This window comes from Beauveria bassiana (assembly GCF_000280675.1).
Source record: "Beauveria bassiana ARSEF 2860 unplaced genomic scaffold BBA_S00002, whole genome shotgun sequence".
NCBI classification, from domain to species: Eukaryota; Fungi; Ascomycota; class Sordariomycetes; order Hypocreales; family Cordycipitaceae; genus Beauveria; species Beauveria bassiana.
In genome coordinates this window covers 1,755,950-1,780,105 of record NW_007930837.1, presented here as the reverse complement: position 1 = coordinate 1,780,105, position 24,156 = coordinate 1,755,950, and the positions used below count along the sequence as shown (strand labels likewise).

The 24,156-nt window shown below is 50.7% G+C and overlaps 4 protein-coding genes across 4 annotated transcripts; 2 read left to right on the top strand and 2 right to left on the bottom strand.

Annotated features, from left to right (window-relative positions):
- Positions 1 to 1,208: 1,208 nt before the first annotated feature.
- BBA_01184 (FAD binding domain protein) lies at positions 1,209 to 6,551 on the top strand (the record flags this gene model as incomplete). Its single annotated transcript, XM_008596281.1, has 8 exons — positions 1,209 to 2,328; positions 2,456 to 2,480; positions 2,665 to 3,918; positions 4,112 to 4,118; positions 4,416 to 4,480; positions 4,576 to 4,644; positions 4,752 to 4,791; positions 4,935 to 6,551. The coding sequence occupies 8 exons, from the start codon at positions 1,209 to 1,211 to the stop codon at positions 6,549 to 6,551; spliced, it is 4,197 nt and encodes a 1,398-aa protein (XP_008594503.1).
- Positions 6,552 to 6,834: 283 nt separating this feature from the next.
- Positions 6,835 to 7,416, bottom strand: BBA_01183 (protease inhibitor (Tfs1); the record flags this gene model as incomplete). The annotated part of the gene is made up of 1 exon (XM_008596280.1): positions 6,835 to 7,416. One exon carries the CDS (start codon positions 7,414 to 7,416, stop codon positions 6,835 to 6,837), a length of 582 nt encoding a protein of 193 aa, XP_008594502.1.
- Positions 7,417 to 8,549: 1,133 nt separating this feature from the next.
- BBA_01182 (prematurely terminated mRNA decay factor) lies at positions 8,550 to 11,927 on the top strand (the record flags this gene model as incomplete). The annotated part of the gene is made up of 1 exon (XM_008596279.1): positions 8,550 to 11,927. One exon carries the CDS (start codon positions 8,550 to 8,552, stop codon positions 11,925 to 11,927), a length of 3,378 nt encoding a protein of 1,125 aa, XP_008594501.1.
- A 1,616-nt stretch (positions 11,928 to 13,543) lies between these two features.
- On the bottom strand, positions 13,544 to 15,784 carry BBA_01181 (heterokaryon incompatibility protein; the record flags this gene model as incomplete). Its single annotated transcript, XM_008596278.1, has 1 exon — positions 13,544 to 15,784. One exon carries the CDS (start codon positions 15,782 to 15,784, stop codon positions 13,544 to 13,546), a length of 2,241 nt encoding a protein of 746 aa, XP_008594500.1.
- Positions 15,785 to 24,156: the final 8,372 nt, after the last annotated feature.

The window sequence follows — 24,156 nt, the reverse complement described above, 5'->3', positions numbered from 1 at the left end:
GAAGATTTTGGTTGATATAGAGCTCACCTCTGGAGGCACTGATACGATGGAAGCGCCAGTACTTGCTGTCCATGATTCCCTGGTGAGAAGGAAGGGCAACAAAATAGTGAAAATTCTTGTTTATGCGCACTATCAAGAAATATCCAAAACTCAAGGAGTAGTTATTGTGTACATGATCCTTGGTGCGGGTTTGAAACTACCATACGATGATTGCCAGGCCATCATCATTGTAGGCGTGCTGGCTCCCCATAGTGAGAGTAAATTGTCGTTTGTCTGCTAACTTGGGTCATTTTGTCATTGATGAGTTGTCGTTGAAAACTTTGTTGTTGAACATGTATTGTTGAATATTGCTTGCTTGAGAATGAGAGCAAGAGCTTTCTTTGGTTTGGTTTGGCTTGTTGGCATCGGGAAACTTGCAAACCTCTTTGGGGATTTTCCTGGAATGTTGTAAAATTCTCAGTACAAAGCGAATACTATATTTGTATTTGTATCGTCGTCATCACTACTCTGCGGTACACCGGCCATTGGTATACATGTGCTGGAAGAGTATTCCTCAGTCGTTTGGTGTCCGGAACGAGAATATAGTCGCTTTGAACACTGACCGAGTTCATTAGGTCCTTTGTCGCTCTACCTGCTGGTCACAGTGCATGAAAGCCCCCCCAAATCTGGCTGCTTTGTCGTGTGAACCGATGCAGTATTACATAGTTCTAGCCGCTGACCGCATCAAGATGATTCTTCTACACTTTGTCACACTTTACCGGATACCAGCATTGTAATACAATAATAGATGGACCATCTCCCCAATTTTCTCATCTAGTTTGAGATTTGTTCTTGTTCTAACCCAGGTTTTGCAATGGGTGTCCGCCATGCCATACTTTACTCATCATGGCAGCCCCCCTTCCGCAGATGCCTCTACGCTGCGCAGCGGCGTCGTATCTCCCAATACGAAATCGTGAGTACAGACCTGAAACAGTGTAAATTATGCTAAAATTAATCATCATTGAAAAGTACCTACCAGTATTTGCATGGTGTATGAGGTGCACTACCACAGCAACGCGCCGGTGCGAACAGAGCTTGTTACACTTGAAGCATTACCATGTCAGCACATAGTGCTCTCTGTATAAATAGTATACAAAAAGCGTGACTACTTTCTGTGTGATTCTTTCCCGAGTGAGAATTCCTCACGATAATAGCTACATAAAGCACAAATGGACGCAAGCTACGATGAGATTCCACTCCAGGTGCAGGTCCCGGTACGGGTCTTCTCGGCCAGATGTAGCCCAGTCGTCGCAGTGATATACTTTGACTTTTGCGGAAAGCCGGCACAGATATACGTTCCGGCATACAAGCAAAAGGGACTCAGCAGCGGCTACGAAGTGCTCCGCGAAATGCTGCATCTGCTGGCCGTTGATCTCGAGCCCAAGAGTCATTATTGCATGCCGGTTCAGTTTATACCAATCGCGAGCCAGATTGAGGAGATGCTAAGAGACTTTATGCTGGATCATGTACCGCCACCCGCACCCGCCATTGACTGGTTGGGCAGCTATCCTTTGGAGTGGTTTCTGTGCATGGGCCGGCAGCAATTTGTCCTGACCGAGGATGATCGCGGCAGGGTGTTTGCTCGGAGACAGTCCGCCGCCACTGAGGCTGAAGAGCTACCACCGACAAAATACTTGCCTCCGATACCGCGCGATCTACCTGCGATTCCCACCGCGCATCTCAAAGTGGCCCCCATGCGCTGCGGCAAGAACCGCATCAGCGGATCCATCACCGTGGACATGGGCCAGGCACATCACGGCGCGCACACTTATACGTTTGTGTGCATGCGTGAGCTTGGCGCGCGCGCCTCGGCCGAAGGCTGCCATCGCGCCATGGCATATCAGATTCAGCAGTTGGAGATGATTACGCACGATTGCGTTCACTTGGGCGCCGAGCAGCGCCGCAACATATGCATTCCCGAGATTCGGGCCTACCTCTACCACGAATTCGCACTCAAGCCAGACAGGCTACCAGTCGGGGCCCTGTTTGAGGAGCTGCCCAAGCTCGTCCCGCTGCGCTCCTCCAATGCCCCTCCAGAGGTGTTCAAAGAGTGCGTGCTCAGGATCTGCAAGACCGTCGAGTGGCTCGTGGACAGGGGCATTGGATGGGGAGGAAGCGTTCCCTACCACCACAAGGGCCACGCACTACTCGACGCAATCGTTGTGGACGCGTTTGGCCGGCCATGGCTCATGGAGGGTTTTACTGATACCCACGAGGATAAGCTTCTGAGCGATCGAGTTTCCGTTCATATGCTCCGCCTCGAGTTTGGTTTGCTTGGAACAGAGCCGGGTATGTGAGATTGGGCATTTCCCACTGAGAGGAGGCTCGAGGCGTACATACAAGGACCTTTGGGCCTTTGGGGGATGAGGGCGGAGCCTCAATCACGATTACAATTCAAAACAATGCATCGAGCTAGATACATGTGGTACCATTGTGTGTTTGTAAGTTGTGCAATTTCTTAAAGCTGTGAGTACTGTATTAGTGCGGCAGGCTGCAGTTTATACTTGGCACACCTATTTGCTACACAGGGACTCTGTGTCACCCCTCTAAACAATGCATCTGAAGTATTTTTCTCAATATACCTGCTTAAATATAAGTTGTTACAACTACAATTCCTTGTAATAGATGCTTTTGCTGCCTTCATGCTGCATCTGCTTCAACTCTACCCAAAAATCTTTGCGGCTGCCCTCCTGCGATGATGGCTGAACATTTGCGTGCTACTCAAGCCAGAATCGTTGGGAATCATGTTGAAATCATATTTGAGCTCAACGCAAAAGCTTTTTGCCTTTTTATCCCGCCCTTTCGAAAGCAGACGCTACTGCCTCCTTACTTTACCCGGACCTGCAATGCCCTGGTGCACCTGGTCCTCCAAGCGACGGCAGGAAACTGGCATCTCGGGGTGCAAAAGCAAATCAGCGACTCTCTCGCGTCCATACCAAAGCCCGAACTGCTGTCCGTCTGCCGTGGAAAGCCGGAAATACCTGGCTTTTGCTTTGTGCAATTGTATTTTGGCCATGCGCCCCGATCGTGCGCGCTGCAGCCCAACGCATACGAGGAGCCCGTCATTCGCTTGTCCAGCGACGGCTTCGACTTGGACTCGCATGCGCTGGACCGCGAAGACCGGTACTTTGCCAGCCAGCACGCCACTGCCAGGGTTAGCAATATTTCGGCCAATGATGTATCCGTCACTGTAAACACGAGCATCTCTGCTTCGCGCATCTGTGGCGAGGTTCGCCGGAGGGACAATACCAGATACTACTGCATCGTGGCCCGAGATGCCAGCGTCAGAGGTACGAGGCGTTGGGAGTGCCCTGAGCGGCGACAGCTCGTCGTTCGTCAGGCGTTGCAGGCCGCCTGCGCAGCCGATCCTGACGACGATGGCTGCATTCGAGTGCCGGAGCTCTTGGCGTATGTTCACGATGAGGATATGGAGTGTGAGCGCGGCGTCCGACTCCAACGCATCATGGGCGCTCTATACAGGAAAATAGACGGCATAGCGCTGCGCCTGCATATCAACACGCCACAACGACGGGAGCCGACGGCACAAGTTCTTGCGGATCGGCTCGCGAGCATGATGGCAAGCCTACACCGGCGAGGGTTTGTCTGGGGAGGCGAGCACAAAGATGGCCAGGACTCTTCTGTTGTTGTTCAAGAGGCAAAGACGCTCATGGATTGTCTCGTTCTTGACAAACAGGGTTATCCCTGGCTGATTGACGGTTTCGGCGCCGCGTATCATGAAGACGTGGTTCGCAGCGACGAGAAGGCACTCGCATCACTGTTGACTCAAATGAATATAGAAGTGACTGAGCCGGTAGAAGCGTTTGCACATGACCAGGGCTTGTCGGGCTGGCCCGAGCAGGAAATGTCAAGCACTACTATGTGCGAGGATTATGAGTATTATGAATAGTTAGATTGACGTAACTCGTGGCAGTCCGATTCTAGCTAGATTGCGACTTGAGCATATGATTTGATGTTTCTCTTCAAAACACTTTTCCCATGCATTTTTTCAGGTCAACAGGCCACATTTTTCACAAAATGTCAGGCTACCTTTCAGTGCAACGTACCGAAATAGAGGGCAGGTGAGCGACCAAGAAGATACACCATCTACTTGTAACGATTCACACAAAATATTGATAGGATGACACTTTGATATGAGCAGTATAAGATGCTGGTTCTTGTTTGTTTAGCAGTCTCGTGTGGCAAATGGTGGAAAGAAAAGCTCTGCTTTGTAGTGTCCTAACCAGTGAAGCTTCTCCGCTAATCGTAACATGGAACACGACAAAGGTGCGGTTATTACCAGTATCCTGTTTATGCGCAATATAATTTTTTATCGTGTTGCACTTGCTGCGGCATAGCTAATAACATTATGCCGGTAGCCTTGCTGCCGAGTTACGGTGCACAAGTTTGGCGTGAACGGCTACGGGCGCGCAGATTTCCGACTGTACGCACCCATCATGATTGCTTCCAATATGGAATATCCGAGACCAGGATTTGGTTTTATACAAGACGAGTGACCGTGAAAAAAGCTTCACGTAGCTTACTGTTTTGGCCTTATGCCGTCTCTACGGGTGAATGGGTGCCTGGTGACATCGGCGAAGTCGTCGCGTGAGTAGGTCACAAGGGAGAGCGTAGCAGCAACTGTCCAACGGTAATGCGCATATGTAATTGCCGACTCTTGTTTAAATAAAGCGGCTCAACGCTACACAAATTAGGATTTCGAGTGTGTTTGCGCAATTGTACGCTCTGGGCCTGGTAATATATTGAAATCTTGCCGTGACGGCAGCAAAGGGCATAACATTACACAGAAGAAGATGAATAACACACCAGCCGCCCTCTGCAGTATTAAACTCGAGACTTTCCACTTTATTCAAATAATTCAACTTTTTTTTTCCAAGAAAGTCATGATTTGGTCTACAGTTACAGCGTTGTTCGACTTGGTCTCTCTGGCCACAACCGGGCCATACATTGAAGGTACTTGTACACGCTCAGACGGAGCACTTCAGTGGCTCGCATCCCGATTATCCAAGAATTCGGCAATCTCGTGTCTTGGTCAGCCTCTCCAGCTACGCAACGCCAACCGCTATTGGGGTGAGCAGTTTGGCAAGAATGCGTCTGTTGTGGTGTATCCAGCGACGACGAAAGACGTGAGCCGAGCAGTACAGGCCGCCAACTGGTCAAAGTTTGGAGCAGACTTTTCAATCGCTGGCGGCGCGCATAGTCAGATTAACGCAAGCAGTAGCTACGGATTTGTCCTGGACATGTCGTGGATGAACAGCTCGAGGCTGATTCGCCAGTTTCGCGACCCTGCCGGCGGCAAGCCTTTTGCTGCCGTCGAGTACCAAGGAGGTGCCAACTGGGGCCAGGTTCAGTCAGTCACAAACGGAACTGGATACACTGCCATTGGTGCACGATTGGCTAGTGTCGGCGCCGGTGGCTTCTCGCTCGGAGGAGGCATCGGCTTCCTTGCTGGTGCACATGGCTTTGCCACGGATCGACTTGTGCAGATGGAAGTGGTTCTCCCTTCTGGTCAGGTGGTTACTGCGACAAGAACAAATAAGCACTCCAATCTCTTTTGGGCACTTCAAGGCGGCAGCGGCCAGTTTGGCATCGTCACGCGGTTTTGGCAACGCGCCGTTGTCGAGCCGAAACAAAGCACCATTGCCTTTTACTACATCAAGGACACGGACGTTTTGCGGCTTCGACGCCAAGTTGTCGAGTTTTTCAAGACGAACAAAGATCCTTTCAGCGTTGTTTACTACAGTTTTGGATATTTGCCCGACAACCTGAATAATCCAAAGCCAGAAAGTTATGCAAAGCGCACTTTGCTCATCACCGCGCACTTTGATGACCCGACCAACCCGAGTCAACCAGACAACAAGAGAGCTTTCCAAAGCCTACTTGACGGTATTGACGTCTCGCATGGCATCGTTATTCCAACCAATCACTATTCAAATCTCGTTTTCCTCGGCGGAGCTGCCTATCCTTACGGATACCGTCGGGGATTCTATGGTGCTCAAACGTCTGAAATTGACGTTGACTACCTCGCAAAAGTCACCGACACCTTTTGGAAATATGTCGATACTCTTATCGAACGAGGCGAGAAACCATACTCGGCATCGTTTGTTATGCAATACATGTACCCGGGCCTGAATGGGCATTTGCCCAAGTCTGACGGTGATACTGCTTGGCCGCATGCTCGTGTTGGTCATCAGACTCTGATCACTCCAGCGTACAAGCATTTTGAAAACGACATGCTTACAGTCGCGGCTGTGCAAGAGCTCAATCACGTCACCTACGCGCAGCAAAAAAAGGTTGGCAGCTTTCTGGCCAACTATCCGAATTACATTGCGCCTGGTGACAGCGGATGCCGCGTCTGGGGCCATAACGTGAAGAGACTCGCCGATATTAAACAAGAATATGATCCCGGCTGCTTGATTCGCAATGGACGAGTTTTTGCCAGCCACGGTTGTAGAATGGGAGGTTGGGCGAATGTTTTTGACGACTGTGCATGACGACTGCAAAGAACGCGTTGACAGGAATAATGTTGCTGGTTGCTAGTTGCTGGTTGGTGTTGGTGTTTTATCTTGTACGGAACAATGATAGGATTAGATAAAAGTTATACTCATCACACAGAAATGGTGTCAGCTAGGGCCGAGCATCCACATAACACCCAAGATTGTCTACGAGCAGAGTCCTTGATGAGTAGAGTTCCATTTCTTCTATCGAGGCATTGGTTATTGTCCATACATGTAAGCTAAAGTTGACGTATTGTAAGCAAAACTCCTAGGCTGGCGCTTATGTCGAATCGGCCACAAAATAATTGACGGCCAGCGGTTCTCCCAGCCCCATCTGCTTTTCGAACAACGACTGGTTCCAGCGGATGCGTGCTGTGAGACCAGGCTCAGCCGGCAGCGAGAAGATTGCAGAGACCTCGTCAACACTGCCAACAGAGGCAGGCTGCTTCCAGAGCAGAAACACGTAGCGATGAGGTGCAGAAGGCGATGGGGGGCCTGGGCCAATATAAGGCATAATGGGTCGGGCATCGGTTTCAAGCTTAGTGAAGCCATCCTCCAGGCTGTCCTCGACTGGCACCAAGTCTGTCTGAATCCAGTGCGCGATGGGGCCGAGAACGGAAAAGGATGGAAAAGGAGCGTCAAGGTCGAGACAGACGGCAATGTACTTGTCGCCGTCATGAAGCTTCATAAGCGAGCTGGAGAGGGAAAGACATGGCGTATCCTTGGCTGCGAGCTTGGGCAATTTGATGCCGACCCTGGATACGACCGTGTCTTCTGGAAAGACGACCTGAAGCTGCGGCGTCTTGTCGAACGCTGCTTCTAGCTTCTTTAGGGCACTTGGGACACTGGGGCAGGCTTTCATTTGTGCTTGTCACCGAGTTAGTTGATGGGGTTCTAGTCGGACTCAAGCAAGGCTTCTCCGGACTTACAGACTGCAGAGTGTGTTTCATGACCTACAACAAGGTGCATCGGATTGTTCAAGACGTCAATCTCTTTGAGATTTTATTTCGAGTCAGCCCCCGGTTTTTGTACAAGCTGTGCGTGAACGTCTACTGAATGAAGTATACAGCACATGGCATGTAAGAATTGCTGCGGGCGGACTCGTCCGGCGTACTGGCTTATCACCGAGAAAAGCCAGACTCAATTACTGGAAAAATGCACTATATTTCAGAAACATTTCATATAGATAACATAAATTGGGCATGCATTTTTCCACCATGTGCCAGTGTTGTAGGGCAACATCCGGTCGTCGGCACCGTGTCGGCAAACTAGAGATCTAGGCTAACCCAAACTAATGATCTGCGAGCCGAATCGGTGTGGCAAGCACGGAATTAGACTGGGGATTTCTTCCATCAAAGGCAGTCATCATTCTCAATCAAACCTGTAAAAGTCACTCTAGTGGGCAAAATTGCGCCGCAAGGCTCCGGAAGCGCTACTCCGCGGATAGCCAACAACCATCAAGGCCGACAGGAGACATGACGTCCTACGTCTATGACAATTATAGAACCAGCAATCGTAAGTCACGTTCAAGATTTGAAAATGGGTAGATCCGTAGCCGGTCGATTCTATACTCGATATTGAGCTTCGACACTTCAGAATGAGCTACGACGCCCACTTCAGTGCCACCGGAGCCCTCCTCAAGTATAACCCGCGAGGACGGAAAAGCGCCTACCCATCTTCAAACATGATCAAATAACAGTATTCATGACGTAAAACACAATCATGATACCCCGGAAAATACTCTGCCAGCTTCTCTAGAGCTAGCGCAAGCGGCGCCGCATGCCACCTTCACAAAACCCACCAAGGTTGTTCATCATCGTCATGACGGTCTTTGCGACTTTCCCGCCGTTTGCTGGCCGATAGGCCGACACAAACGCCGGGCACAAAATACAAGGAACGCTCAAACGCATCAAAGCTTGAGCATGTAGCCTCCTTCTATACCATCATCTCACTTCTACCGTTCGGTCATCACAGCCATCTCGAACTGAAAACATTATGGCACGTCGCAGCCACACATCTCGACAAGATCGGTCTGCCCTGTCCGGACAGAACACGCCCCGTATCCCACGGCAGACAGAATCAAAAAGATGGGACAAGTCACTACAGAGCGCGACGGAGTCTGGTGCTGCCGCGAAGGCATCCCTCATCGACTCATTTCTATCCAACGTGCGGAATGTAAATTTGTTAGACGAGGACAACGTCAACATTGACAATTGTCCAGTGCCCAAAAGATCAGACCCTCCGAAGAACAACTTCGTCAACGAGCAAGCCCGTACCGCGACCCTCGTTGCCGGCGTTGCCTGTGACGCTCGAGCGATGGCGGTCCAAAGTCTAGGCTGCGGTCATGTACCATTTATGTCCGCCTTGATCCCCATCGAAGGCTCTCAGTGGCCGATTCGACCAAACTCGGACATGGACAATTACGGCATTGAAAGCCACGGACAATACACCAAGTTCCTCGCCGTGGTGGAGGCACCAAAACTATCCCAAGACTACGTGCCCGACATAGGCAAGCAAGTTCAAATGTACTTTGATATGGAATACAAGTTTGAGAAGATTCCAGTCACGGAAATGTGGCCTGAAGACGTTGAAAAGATCGTCAACGAGTTTTCTCGCGAATTCCAGGACACAGACGCAGCATACTCATACACACTCAACGCTGATGGCCAGACGATGGACGAAGTGGTGGCCGCCCAGGACGTTTCATTGTCGAGAGAAGAACTGGACAAAATACGCCTCGATTGCATCCGCAAAAGAATGGCCAAGTTGATTCTGCCAAATATCCCCTACGAGCTCACTGACAAGCAACGCAACGGCCTAACGACAGCAGAGGCTCGCATCGCTCTGGCCGCGGACGCTATTAAGACTATCATCACTGAGCACGACCAGTGCCCCCAAGAGCAACGAGCACTGCTAGAGTCCTGGCTGGAGAAAAACAACACCGTCCAAGCGAATACAGACGACGTTGACTGGACAGACATAAAATGGCATGGTCGACGCATTATCCAAGTTCCCGGTATCGTATCTGGTTTTCAATACTACTTGCTCTCCACCCCTAAGCATCCCAACTGGCCCCCTGATCTACAACCCCCTCCCCTTCGTTTTGTCTATGACAAACCCGATGTAAACGGCTCAGTGCAGGCTCTTCACGACAGTCTAAAGCTGGTCATTCGCACAGTCATCTTCTACCGAGCGAAAGTCGAGGTGCTCAAGTTCAAGGGGCGCGTCTGCCATACCATGAACAATCTCAAAGACGGCTCTCGTGGTTTGCATTGGTGGCGCTACGCGCTGAATTTCAACCCCGCGGTCTCGAAGACTATCAAGGTGAATCTCCTCTCGGAATTTCCAGGAATAGCCGCCGGGTTGGCCAATGGAAGATTCCGCGGTGAGCACGCCCAGGCAGCCAGAGCTTTAGAGTTCTCAAACGCCGGCAAGTTTATCCTGCAAGGCGGCCCGGGAGCGGGGAAATCAGCCTTTATACAGACATGTTTGACCACAGCGTTGGAAAAGGACACCGTCCTGAACGGCATTTCCAAGCGCACGACGGCGGTATACACGACAAGTACAAACGCCATGGTCAATAACGCCTACACAGTCTTTGCGGAAAGAAATCCCAATCGACGCGCCGCACGTGCCTTTATGTTTCGAGAAGAAGTACTCGCCGTTCTGCTTTATGAGAATATGCACAGAAATGAAGCACAAGAAGACACGGAACAGAACACGTCGTCCGCTCCCCGCCATCAAGCTATAAGTGTCTTCCGCCAACACGTGGAAAACATCACTCAGAGCAACCGAGAATTATACTCCCCTCGACAACACGAACACAGCCTAGCCGCTATAGCTATCCAACGTATTATCGCGGACCCAAACTCATTCATCTCCCATTGCTGGCCTATGCGCACCGAAGACCCGGATTCATGGAAGGCCTTGAAAAAGACGCTCCTGGAACGTATCAAAGAGTTGCTCAAGGCAATTATCTTGGAATTGGACGTCATTTTTTGCACTCCCCATACCGCTAAGGATCTAAAGAACAACTGTCAGGATTGGAATCCCACTCTTGTCATCATCGATAAAGCCGGGCTCCTCACGGAGACACAACTGCTCGTGCCCATCTCTTGCTGGCCGCACGCCGCAACGCTGATAGTCGGAGACCCGAATCAGCTCCGTCCAATTGTCCCCAGCTATAGGAAAAAGCTGCGTTGCGAGACGCTGGCTGAGAAAGAGGACGACGTAAAGGTCTTTGAGTTTGACGACCTGGTCAGCGAACAGCGACGCTACCCCATATTGGCCCGCGCGCAGGCGCTGCATGGTGTCGACTTTACCCTGCGAGAGAACCACCGCGTCTACGGCAGCGCAGGCGAATACATGTCTCGTAACATGTTCAACGGTAGCATGGTGTGCACACACCTCGGAGACCGGGCTGCCTCTGCATCCTTGTCTGAGTACGTGAACGAAAACCTCGAGGCCTCTAAAAACCTTGTGTGGTTCGATTTGGACGGAGCAGTCGAGACCGCGGCTGGCACCTCGTACGTCAACACGGCACAAGCCAGATTCTGCGTCGAGCTCGCACTTCAGTTTTGTCGCGAGTGTGATTTTCCCCTTGTGACAGACTGGCTAGCTTGGAAGAACGGGAAGCTCGAAAAAAAGGGCATCCGTCGTGGTCGCGTCTTGATCATCTGCATGTACGCTCAGCAACGGGAGCTCATTTTATCCATGCTCCAACAAGTTCCCACACACGAGTACGATTTGTCACACATCGAGGTACGCAGTGTCGACCAATGCTTGGGCCACTACAGAGAAGTCGTCATCATGTCCATCGGACGCTCGGCCGGAGCTGGCCACACCAGGGACATTAAACGTTCCAACGTCGCCCTGACGAGACATATCTTATTCCTCGCTACAGTTTCCTCTTCTGAAGTGGGCGACAAGCTCGGGAACAACCTAAAACGCTACCGCCAGTACCACGACAAGCACAACCTGCGGAAGCAGATCAAGGGATGGCACTTGTGGTGCGAAAAGTGTTGCCAGCACGGGCACTCCCAAGAACGCTGTGGTGAGACTCTAGTCTGCGGCTTTTGCAGGGGACCACATGCAGGACGCAACTGCACCAAAGTTCCCCGGGATAAGGCGACAGTGGCCGACGAGAGATGGACAGAGGGTGCCACCGATAATTGCTGGCCTCCCGCCACTGAAGCTGTCGTCACCGCTCCCGCAGCGCTCACCTTGGAAGACGGCAATAAACGTCTGGTAATCCTCGACAATCTTCAGCGTTCAGTCCTGTACAAGTCAGACGCAGCTCAGAAAGGCAAACAACCAAAGGTCATCGTTTGCCCTACCCGCAGCATCGTCCAAAGCCAACGAAGGGCCAACTAGACCCTGCACATCGCCTATAATCATTGACGCCTAGGGGATACGGCTATAAGTATCTGTTCTTGACGCTACTCCCATTTGTAGCAAGTCGTTTAATCATCTGCGTCGGGGTATGGGGTCCGAAATGGAGAGAAGCAAAGACATGTTTGTTGGGAAAAAAAAGTAGTATGGAAAGGAGACAGAGAGACGCAGACGGCACGGCAAGATAGATGCAGGGCGAGAGTCAAGAGTAAAAGTCAAGGATATCAATTGTCAAAAATCCAAAGAAGAAAAAACTTTTTTCCCCATCTACACAGAGCCTGCATCGTCCAATATTTAAATGCAAGTTGGGGAGGCTCAATCCTCGCCCTCCCAATCCATCGCGTCTTCATCCTCGAGCATCTCCAGCTCCTCAATCTCCTTTTGCCTCTGCTCATCCTCCTTGGCATCCTCGTCTGCTTCCACATCCATTCTCGCCCGTAACTCTTTAATAGCAACCAGGTCCTCCTCCGATGCCGTCTTGAGCTCCTGCTCCAGCTGCTCCTGCAACGCCTTTTTCAGTTCTTCGGCCTTGGCATCCTGCTCTGCCAGATACTTTTCGCAAAGTTCTTCAAGCTCCTCTTGCGTCTTTTCAGATTCCTCTAAACTCGGCATAGAACCACCACCACCACCTTCGCTCTCCTCTGTCGTCTCTGGGAGTAAAAACTTGGCCTTGACCGCAGCTTCAAACGCAAACTCGTCTGGTCGGAGAGACTCGGCCACGAGGCTCGCCGCAGCCGCCACGGCGTCATCTTCATAATCATCGTCAATGGCGTAGACCTCGCTCGTGTCAAAGGTCCACCAGCCCATCGTAATCGTCTCTAGTGCGCCGTAGCTGAGCTCGTCGATGCGGCGCTCTGGCGCCCAGTACTCGCGCAGGACCTCGGGGATGGAGCCGAGGCCCGTCATGGCCTTGACGGTGCGCGCGAGGACGTCCTTTGGCGGCCGGCCGCACACCTTGTCAAACTGAACGTCGTCTAGAGAGTTTGGGTAGGCAAGCGTCTGGCCGTAGAGGTCGAGGCGGCTGAGGAACAGCCAGCGTTCCGCCTTGGTGAGCTGCTCATTGTGCTTGCCGGCCTTTTCGCAGAGGCGCCGCGAGATTACAGGGCGCGAGGCGCCGAATAGCTTCTGGGTTAGGGTATTTTCAGCGTCAGGCATAATGTAGAGAGATTCGAACTGGTGTTGTTGGAGGTGTTGTTGTTGTTGGAGCAAAGGCTGGTTTTGCGCTGTGAGGGGCGGTGGAGGTCAATACAGTGGCACTATAAAATTTCACATAGGTAATGATAGAGACAACACAGAATCGACGCAAATACGTTGATTTTCAGTCATTGTCCATTTTCTCGCGTGGCTTACTGTGACTGAAAACTCTTGCAACGCCGACAATGTCCTGGTTTGTTGACTAATTCAGGTTGGTACCGACTATCACTTTTCACACTTTGGACACCTTGGGAAGCAAAGGAGAAGCCTACGATATTTTCACAAACATGAAGCTAGAGTGAATGATATATGCTTCAAACGACTATACATTTTTTGGCACAAATGTGCCGTTGCTCATCTCCATCATCTGTCCAAGAAAAGAAAAAAAAAAAGAAAAGCACCACCTACGTCAGCAGCAGACTTACTTGCTCAACCGTCATCTTCTCCCAGGCCTCGAGCCAGATCCGTCCGAGCGCTTTCCGGTACACTTTGCCGTCATCTGTCCGCCCAATCCAGAGGACATTGACAAAATGATACCAAGCCTCTCCATGTCGAATCTCATCGCGGTCGCTCGCCTCTGTCGTCAATGAGTGGTCCTTTGCGGCATTGACCGTGATTTTGGCTTTGGAAATGGCAATGACCTCGTGCTCCTCCTCGTCTTCCGGCAACTTGCTACCTGGTTGCATGTTCAAGCGTACTCTTCCAGCCCAAGCCGCGTCCGCTGTGCTCACAATCTCCATCTCGGGCACCAACGCCTCATGCAGCAGCTTGTTGTTTGACGCGTCGCGCTCTTCCGCCGTCCCGCGAAACTGGAAGCGCACGCGCGCCAAGTGTCCCTCGAAGCGCAAATGAGAATGGTAAGATGCCGTCGTCTGGACGTTGTCAAGGTGTTGGAGAGTCGGGATAGGGTAGCTAAACTTAAGGACGGGCCGGATGTGACTATAGAAGGAGGATTGATAGTATGTCAGCCCGTGCTCGTCTGTATGCTTGGTCCAGCCCTCGGGTGTCGCAGCTTCTGCATCTTCAAAGTGCTGCTTGCGAACTGTGTGGTACGAGTTTTCTACATCCTCCCACTCTTCTGTAGCCTTGTTTTGTTTTTTCCACTTGACGAGGGGAGAAATTGTCAAGTCTGGTCGCGGGTACAAGTAATCAGCCTGCCAGAAATTCTGTAAATGGAACCCGTGATGTGATATCCACGACCAACTCGGAAATTCGTGCTTCTTCCCGGCCCAGTCCACACCGGAGCGCGGTCTGGCTCCCCTTCGCCTGTGCTGCCACAGCAAGCCAATGTCAAACAGAAACTCGGGGAGCCCGAACAAGAAGCCTCGAGGAAGAAACTGGCTCATGGGTGCCACGACTCCCTCAAAGGCGTTGAGGGTATCCTCGGGCATTGTCAGCCGCCGGCTCGCGTATGCAGAAGCGAGCTCAGAGTACCGAGAAATGTCTGGCCACTCGGGAATGGATAGCTTGAGCCTCTCGTCCGGGGCCGTGGGATAGCTCTCCGTCTCAGAGAGTACCTCCAAGTCTTCTGTCCAATGCGCGCCACCACACGCCCACGTGGCAAGAGAGCCGAGGCAAAGAAGCCGTTTGGACAAGACTGTTTCTTGCAGAGTCCAGGCTCTTTTAGTCCACGGAGTACCTGCATGGAATACTGGTGCAAGTCCATGAGCCCCTTGAGAGGCTTTAACCAATGTCTGACAGGGCAAGTGGATAAAAGGCGACAAGTCAGAACCTGAAGTGCCCTGAGAGACGCGCGGGAGACCTGAATGGGCGCTTTCCGATGTCAGCGCAACAATCGTCAGATATGCATTGGCAAAGATGGAGCTCATTGCCTTGATCTGCTCCATCTTGTGCTCGAGATCATCCTGGACAATGCACATACTGTCGACCCAGAGGTATCGAATTCCAATATTGGCGCAAACACGTACCGCGTCGTGTATCGTAGCCGGCAGCTCCAGATAGCCGCCTTTTAGGAAAGCGCCTGGTAATCGGAGAAAGGTAATGCTTGCCTTTGTCGCCATTGGCAGCACGTCACCTCCCCACACATAGCTCAGCGCTGCGTAGCGAACGGGCTCATTCGGCGTGACTATGCACAGGTCCTCGACGTCAATCAGGCTGAGCTTTGTCTTGGGCAGGGAAGATGCTTCCAACCTCCCCAAACAAGTGGACTGATGACACTTGTCGCATTGGTCGATCCAGCGCCGTATCAAACTAAGGTTGTAGCCATCCAAATCGTACGGACGACCCCGACCTGTGATGGACTTTGCCAGAGCGGGATTCGTCGATAATAGCGTATCCAGCCTCATTTTAATAAACTGAGCTCGACGCTGTGCGGGATCCTCGTTGTCCCCATCAATGTTACCCCAGGCCATGCTGAGCAGCGGCTGCTTGAGGCGAAAGTGAGCGCTCAAGCCGTAAACCTCTCCATGCATCTTTTGGATCTCTGCGTGGTTTTGAGAGCCCAGTATGCAGCGGCAGCTTTTGCAACCATTGGAAGCACGAGTTTCGAGGTCGGCCGAGGTGCCCAGGAAGAAGTCGACCTGTCCGTGGTATTGAGCAGTCGTCCCTTGCGCTACGGCTACTTCCCAGAGGAGGAAAGAAGCGCTCATCAAGAGGCATTTCTCGCATGCTTTGAGTCGGTTCATATCAAACTGATGTCTCTGTAGGGGATTTGGTTCCAAGAAAAGATGAAGATGTTGTCGTCACCCCCGACAAGAGCGGCTGAAAGAGGGCTGAAGATGACTGTGGGGCAGTCAGTGGTGTTGGAGGATTAGCAAGTTGAATGGAATGAGATTGTCTGGGTGAGATATTGAGGCTTTTGAAGCATCAAGGGCCCTTTGTCCTTGTATAACTGGATTTGCCTTTATCAGTTGCAGCCGCGATCCGCTCAGAACCGGCGGGCTTGTCACTTGAACAATGGTTACTTGCAAGCTCTCATTGGCACTCTCAAGGGAATTTACTATGACAGCGGTGTCACAATTGTTTTTTATATCCATCGAGTGCTTGTACCGGATTTATGTCACGTCGCCAAGTTTCGCAACACTAGGTACTGCAATTGAAGACCTCTCCACAAACAAGTTTCTGACATGACGAACTGTCGCTGAATCGAACATGTATAGCGAATGCTTGAAATTGCAGCTCATCGCTGCTATTGCTGCGTCATATTCACGAAATCAATCTCCGAAACCACCTTTTAGACCAAATCCAATGTCATCGCTACGCCGAAACTGCAAGGTCATACTGTAAGGAGGACCTTTGAGGCAAATCCATAGGAAAATTCCTGATCAAGAGTTGTCGAGTCCTCGCTTCTTCTCTTGATAATTATTCTCGTCAGAATCAAAGCTCTATATGACTCTGCCAGACAAGGCGATGCTTGAATGAAGCTCGGATGCACTCGTCAGCCCTACGTCTTTAGGGATTGAGTAAACCAGTCACTACTACAAATAGATGTTTCCGTCTCCATATCTGGAGCATCGAGGTAGAACGATATCAATAATGCCTCAGCAGTAGGGCTTTACTCAAAAGTATCATCAGATGCACTTTGTTCTACAAGCGGCACTACCTCAACGCCATCAAACGTCCTTTCCTTTTCCAACAAGACATGTTTTTGTACTGCACTTTGCGCCTGCCGCCCTTGTTCGGCCCTGTCCAACACAGATGATGGATGCCAAAGCTTTGAGGAAACGAGGGCGGTCGACTCGGTCGCGAGGAGTCAATGTCACTTCAACTCGTTGGCGAGGAGTGAGTTCAATGTCATTTCAGCTCAGTCGCGAAGGAGTCCAATGTCTTTTCAACTCGGTCGCGAGGAGTCAATTGTCATTTCACTTGGCGGATCCCAGGGCAGTTTTTGTAAGAAACCTTGCTGGCCTCCTTTTGTACGCTAGATGCAGAATGTACTTTGAGTGTTCCCTTTAGACGCGTACCGACGCGCGCGCGCGAAACGACGCGATTATTCACCTTGGCGTTGGCCAAAGGAGGTTTTTTAAACTTTTTTTCTTCCTCCCCGCCCATTCTGGCTCATCAGTCATCCCTTGCATCGCAAACAAGCTCCAACAGCGTTAGCCATACAAAAGTCGGGGTCCTTCTTTAGCTTCGGATGGAGTCGTGCCGAGGATCAACAGGTACGCGAGACAGACACGAGAAACTCGACGAGACTAGCAAGCAAAAAAAGGGGAGTTGATTTCAGAAAAAAAAGGTGATGCAGGTCTGCATCAAGTCGTTGAGCGGGGTTCTCATCAGAGTCATCACCACGGAGAAGCTCCCTTGAGTTGGAGCGCTTATCCGCAATCTCCATAGGAGATTCTGCCCAGGCAACAGGAGCCTTTTGCCGGTCCTATCGCGTTATCCTCCCTTGTATACAATGTCCACAAGAGACGAACTTCCAATCTGAATGGGGGCCAAGAGTGCAATCTCGGTTATTACCATGGTTCAACCTTTTCAAAGTGCTCGGGTTACGCCAACACACAAAAAGGGAACAGCCTGCAGGGCGTGAGAGCAGCACAAACACACAGGCAGTTTTGCCCTTGGACCATTGTCCCACAGATTTGATCCCTTTTTTTTCTTTTTCTTCTTTCTTTCTTGTCCCTCTACAAGAAAGAGCCTCGTCAGTCGGTGAATGGCGAGTTGTGTGACTAAAACTGATTAGCCCCGAATAGAGTCGGGAGGCAGAGCTGTAGCCGTCTATTCTAGAGCAGGGATGAGCAGACTTTTTGTTCTTCTTTCTTCTTTTTTTTTCTTTTTCTTTTTTATTTATTTTTGCAGTTCAAGTTGTAAGTTGGTCCAGACGAGAGTCGCCGTCGTGTGACGTTGCATGTATGTATGTATGTGTAGACCGACCGGCCCGCGATTTTTCGAGGCGAAGGCGGACATCGGATAGCAAAAACGCCCAAGCCGACGTTGTACGACACGCAACAAGACCTTTGTCCCAGGTGAGAGCAGAAAAAAAAAAAAAAGGCATCGCATACCAGTCGGGCACGGGTTGTGAGCTGCATGCTGTGTAGCACAAGTCGCCGCAATGAGGCTGCGGATAGAGACATGACGCGCTAAGCACAATATAACCTGAATGGGAAATCTATATCTGTCCATCTATCTGTCAGCAGCAGCTGGGGGGGGGGGGGGGGGAGGACAGCAGATGGGGTCGGCCCTCTTAACAGATATGACAGAGCGCCGTGATGGAGGCTAGTTTTAGCAGCTACAACTTGGGCAAACGAGTTGTCCCTCCTCGCAAGCCACCGCAAATCATTCTTTGGGTTCCAATCAGTCATTTTTACAAATTACAAGTCGCCAACGACAAGAGCGGGCGCTCCTTGGCACATTGGCAGCCATGTGTGTTGCCAGTTTTGGACACTCTTGGGCACCAACAAAAGCCCACTGTAGAAAAGAAAAAGAAAAGAAAAAACGCCTCGGTGGAACTTGGGGTTTGAGCTCGGGTCCCGAGGACTTGGGTACATTTTCAGTCTCTTTTAGTTAGTCAGTGAGTGTTTGCCTGCAGGCTGGCAGAACAGGCTGGCCAGGAATGGGCGAGGCTAAGCCAAGTCGAGGCCTCGTAGGCGAAAGATACATGACTCTCTCTCTCTATCTCTCTCTCTATCTATCTCTCTCTCTCTCTCTTTTGCCATGATCAAGGCCGCGGATCGATCGTTGGGGATTTGGCAAAGTTCCCGCTCGTTGAAAACTTGCGCACATGGCGTCGTAGAGGGGACAATTTTCGAAACAAGACCGATTACTAACAAGAAAGCTCCTTGTTTAACTGCCAGATTAAAGTCTTCCCCTCTCCACAACGTTGTCGGACAATTTTCGCCAATCTAGGAAATGGCAACCAACTTCTTTTTTGCGACGGGCTGAATTTTGGGTATTGATTTGTCAAAGAAAAGCCATGAATAGCAAAAAGAGAAAAAGCCACTCTGCTGTCTCTGTCTCAGAGGGGCCTCTTCATCCGGGAAGTGGGAAAGAAACCCTGCATCAAACAGACCAAAAAAAAAAAGGAAGGCGTCAAGCTTGCGGGAAGCCCCAGTCGCCTCATCTAGCGGAGCTGACCAGAGTGTGTGGCTTATTGCTAGCTGAGCACGGGCAGGGCTGTCGGGGGGGCAATCCATGCCATGGCATTCTTTTTGTCTTTTGGACGCGGGGGATGCTGGCTCAGCTGAAGATGCAGCCTTGATCGACAGGCCTTGTTTTACTGGCTAGGGACCGAGCCACAATCTCAAATGATGGTCAACTGTTGTTGTCTTTTTTCTTTTTGGTCGAGACCCCTTCCTGTTTAGTTTGAAATTGCCTCGTTGACAGCCGCAGGGAGCCTTCATTCTGGTTGGACGGCGTATATTCCGTTTTCCCCAGACAAGGCTACGGACAAATGCCGAGGAGGCAAGCGCACATAAATCTTTTTTTTTTTTCAGCAAGAGGCGGCGTGCATGAGCAAGGATCATTCACAAGGGTGTGTGTGGCCTTGAAGAATAAACAATGCTTGACTACGGATTAGAACGTTTGTTGAATGCCATGTCGTTGACAAGAGCGTTTCAAGACAGCGTCGTATCGGTCGAGGTCGAGACCGCGAGACTCGAAGCCTGTACTTTTTAATCCCTTACTCGCCGTCATTTTGGCTCACAAAATTTGGCTTGCTTGCGAGAAACGAGGCGCATCGTGCATGACTTGGCATTATCCAAAGTTAGCCAGCGACGCCCGAGGGCATCCGAGGTTCACGGAAGTATCCGTCACGACCCCCAAAAACCAGGTGACAGATTGACGCTGCACCTCGTTCCGAAGCAAAACTGCGCATCAAAGAGAAGGGCCAGTGCTTTCACACACATAAGTCTGGCTACCATCAGGGGTGGAAGTCTGTCAGTCTGCAAAAGTACGGGATCTGTTTGTACCTCGTTAGGCGAGACATGGACTAAATAGCCTAGTCGCACCCGGCGCTTTGGTAAAGGGCTTGCTTAGGCTCGGCGCGTCGACCAGGGGCCAAGCACTGATGATGGGCAATAACAAACTAATAAACTACCGGATAGATGTTGGGCGACTTCAACTAGGTAGGTCCCCTTGGACTCGGTCATGGTCTCGCACACCAGTACATGTTTCTTGTGCCTTTTTGCCTTTTTGCTTCCGCTTCTTATCGTCCTCTGAGCTAGGGCCTCTTTTTTTGCTAGATTTGCGACGGACGTAGTAGAACCCGGGAAGGCGGGCACGCTAAAACAGGGTTCAGTGCCAACGCCAGAAGCAGAAACAAGATTGCCCCAATGCCACCTGGCGGGATTGACTCGCGGCGTGCAGGAAGAGATGGGAATGCGCTGTGGTACCAGTATGTACTCGGTAAAGAGATCCAAGTCAGAAATCCGGCCCGAGACATAAGCATCTCCCGACAGACAGGGGGGGGGGGGGGGGGGAGACTATGAAACTTGCGCCGTCCATCACGAAAGCTGGCAGGGCTAGAGCAAAGCTCAGCAAGCAGAGCACAGAGGGAGCCTATCTCCAAGAGGGAAGCAAGCTCCGAAAGAAACAACAACTTTTGAACAAACACGCCCCTCCACCACAATGACTCGAGTCGTCGTAAAGCGATGGCGGGGTCGAAGCGAATCTCACTCAATCGCGAGTAGGGAGTAGCCTAGCGGGGTAGCAAAGTTGATGATGCCGAGCTGTTTCTTTTTTTTTTTTTTTCTTATACAATACTTATTTACGGTACTTACCGGTAGTAGCTTGCCCTATGAAGACCCAAGGGTCTGGGTAAAGAAAAACTGAACTAGTTGCTGCGGTCCATGTCTCAGGTCAATGTATGTCATGATGTCAAATGTCAACGCAGCACAAGGGGGGTGGCATGTCATGATTTCAAATGTCAAAGCAGCAAAAACGGAGTGCATGTCATGATGCCAAATGTCAACCTAGCAAAACGGGTTGCTGGAACAGATTACTGACATGCATCCGTAAACGGGGAATGTATTCCTTTCTCCGTATCAGGCAGACAGCCACAGCGGGCAGTGGCTGTTTGTCACACGTGGTTGCCAGTCGTCTATTTTACAGGGATGGCCAATTCTTTCCTTTTCTGTCCCCGTGGCTGATGATGTTGAGGCCTCGACAGGCATTGTTGTCTAACAAGTCACGCGGATCATGGTGGTTACAGAACTTGCTGGAACGCCTAGCCAGAAAAGACTGATGTATCATCGATTTGTACTCGATATTGACTCGGCCGCTCCTTACTCGACTTTCTAGCTGAACAAGTCAAACAAGCGTCGAAATACACTTACAACCATGACTGCTCCAATGTTGGGGCAAATATCACGACAATGGGGGATTGTGCATCAACTACAATGACGGCGCTGATTCGCTGACGACGTTGACGGCATTGCTTTACTTGCCGCCTTTCTGTAGGCTTGGGGTCTCACCCAAGACCCCAACCAAGCCTACCTTACCATCCCAGTGCATCCATTCTCCCTGTGCGTGGAGGCGCGCCAATGGAAATTCTACGGCCTAACTAATCCGTAGAACATACAGCTTCGTTTTCCAGGCTAATGCAACGCTAGCTCCGCTGGAAACTAGCCCCTTTCAAGAAAAAACAAAGGATACCCGCGACGAATGGGAGAGCGAGGTGTGCCATCACTGATCCTAAAGACGGACGATCAATTGCCATTGGTGTTTTAGTTAGTCGTTTGTTCATGCAATCGGCTCGTCTTCCAGCATCAGATTCCTTCGAGATTTTTTTTTTTTTGGCCCCCTACATATGCAAGAGGTGAGGCGCTCCAAACTTACTGGGTACAGAGGGCATGGGAAGGGGGAGGGGGAGGGGGGGTGGGTTGAGAGAGAGAGAGAGATGGCTCGACATGCCAGACGATTTGCATCTTGCCATGTGCAGCAACACAAATGCCGCCAGCAGCGCCCATTTCTCGTTCTGGTTGCAAAGAAACGGGACCCAACTTGCCGCTGGTCAACTTTTTTCCTGCTGTTTTTTTCCGCCGGGCAACTCCGTCCGTATGCCGCGGCCGCGCGCCCCGCCAGTTGCTGGGCCTGATGCAGGGCCTCCTCCCTCTATCGCGTTTGATAAATTACTTTTTTTATACTTTTTTTTTTTTTTTAAATTTTGCGGGAAATGTGTTTTGCCCATCTCGTCGTGACATCTCATGTTATTATTACAATAGTCATCATAATAACTCGGGGGACGTGAAATAGCTGGAGCAATCTCTATGGGCTTGGAGCAAAGTATCCCCGGCGTGATGCGGGCCTGCAAGCCTAACTAGTGACAGCCACTGGCGGGACGCCGGAAGCACAGACCTAGGCATCTAGGCTAGGCTATTTATCGAGACCGTCAGAGGAGGAACGATAACTGACGACGGTAATCAATCTTTGCTCAGTGTAATAAGAGCAGGCGCTTGTGTTTACAATTCTTCATTCTTGGTAACTTTGCCATGCTGTGAGCAGTCAAATTGGCTGGTAAATACAGGTAGAATGGTAAATAGTGGCTTTCGGCGAATGTTGAAGCTAGTGCAAAATCATAGAACGAACATGTTTAGCCAGTGGCATTATGGACTGTTGTAAGCTCTTGTTCTGGTTTCTTCATCTCCAATCTTCGAGCTAACTATGTGATCCATCAAGCTATAGTCAGTCTCCCTTGAATACAAGCCACTTGAAAGAGAATTGTGATGGATTTATTTTGATCTGACAGTTGCTACAGCGTCTCAATTTTGTATCGATTTTGTATCAATTTTGTCTAGATTTTAGGGCTGCCCGTCGAGACCCAGGGGTGTCCAAATAAGCTATCCATCCCTTGGGATGCTGCGGGCGCTTGCCTCGACGCCATGCTACATATGCATCATGTACTTCCGTATGTACCAGTAATTATATACCGCCGTGATCTATTATCAAGCAAGGATCTCTTGTCAACAAGGTGGTGGGCTGTTTTTCCAGGTAAAATATGGCCACTTTGTAAAATATGGCTGCTGATTGGGTCACGCACTGGCTACTCCATTTCGGCCGCAAGCCATCTCAGAAAGGGAAAAAATAATAATAATAATAATAATTTACTTTTGCGTTGCATCCCATGATATAGCTCGCCGTGATCATTATTGCATAACTAGGACAGTTTGCCTTCTTTTCTCGCCGCAGATCTACCCCATAAGTGATACTGTGGCTCCATTCGTGGCGCGATCCTGAATAAAACGTTTGTGTCTCTGATTCTTTTTATTCTCCTTGTAAGACATCCTCGCCACTAGCCCTCTAGGAACATGCAAAGCCCGCAGTAGAACGCATCTTTTGACATGCAACAACATGCCACTCTCATCGAGATGGGCTCTCGGCATCTTTGCCCCCTCTCTGTCCCCGGAACCAAACCGAAGACGGTTTGCATTTGAAAGGAGCATTTGCTACGGAAGAACGAGAACATGTGAGAATAACGCTAATCTTTTCGCATGCTAATTTACCAGTGAGTGACCTGCTTCGGTCCAGGTCAGATCTTGGCTTGAAATTGGACCATGTGACCGGCGAGCCGATTGAGCCGTCCACGTGTAGCCCTTCCTGGCGCACTCTTTCCGCTGAGTCGTCTCACGAGCCTTACACGGCCCTAGTTTCCATCGGACTTGGTTGCGAGGCTGCCAGTGTACTTACTGTGCAAATATGTGCAATGAGAAATCCCGGAAACGCGCCGGGCTTGATTGCAGCTAGTTTACAGTGCCCACGTCCGAGTGAACATTAATTTTGCCAAGTGCCCGGAAAAGGGTAGGATACCATTGCCCCAAACTACCAACAACAGAGATACATCATTTCACTCCATCATTCCACACTTCCTAAACCGGCCATGACGACAGGCGGCTTGGTGTGACCCAACCAAGCCGAGCCCGATGTAGTATCCGCAATTGCCGCACTCTGTAGCCTCTACCCCTGCCTACTTAGACTGGGTGTCCTACCTACAACCTCTGCCACACAGGCTTGCCCACGCCGACCTCCCAGTCCTGTTTACTAGCCTCAACGGGCTCAAATGATAACTAGCATAACCTGATGGCAGCGGTACTAGTGGGGGGGAGTCTCGGAGCATGATAGT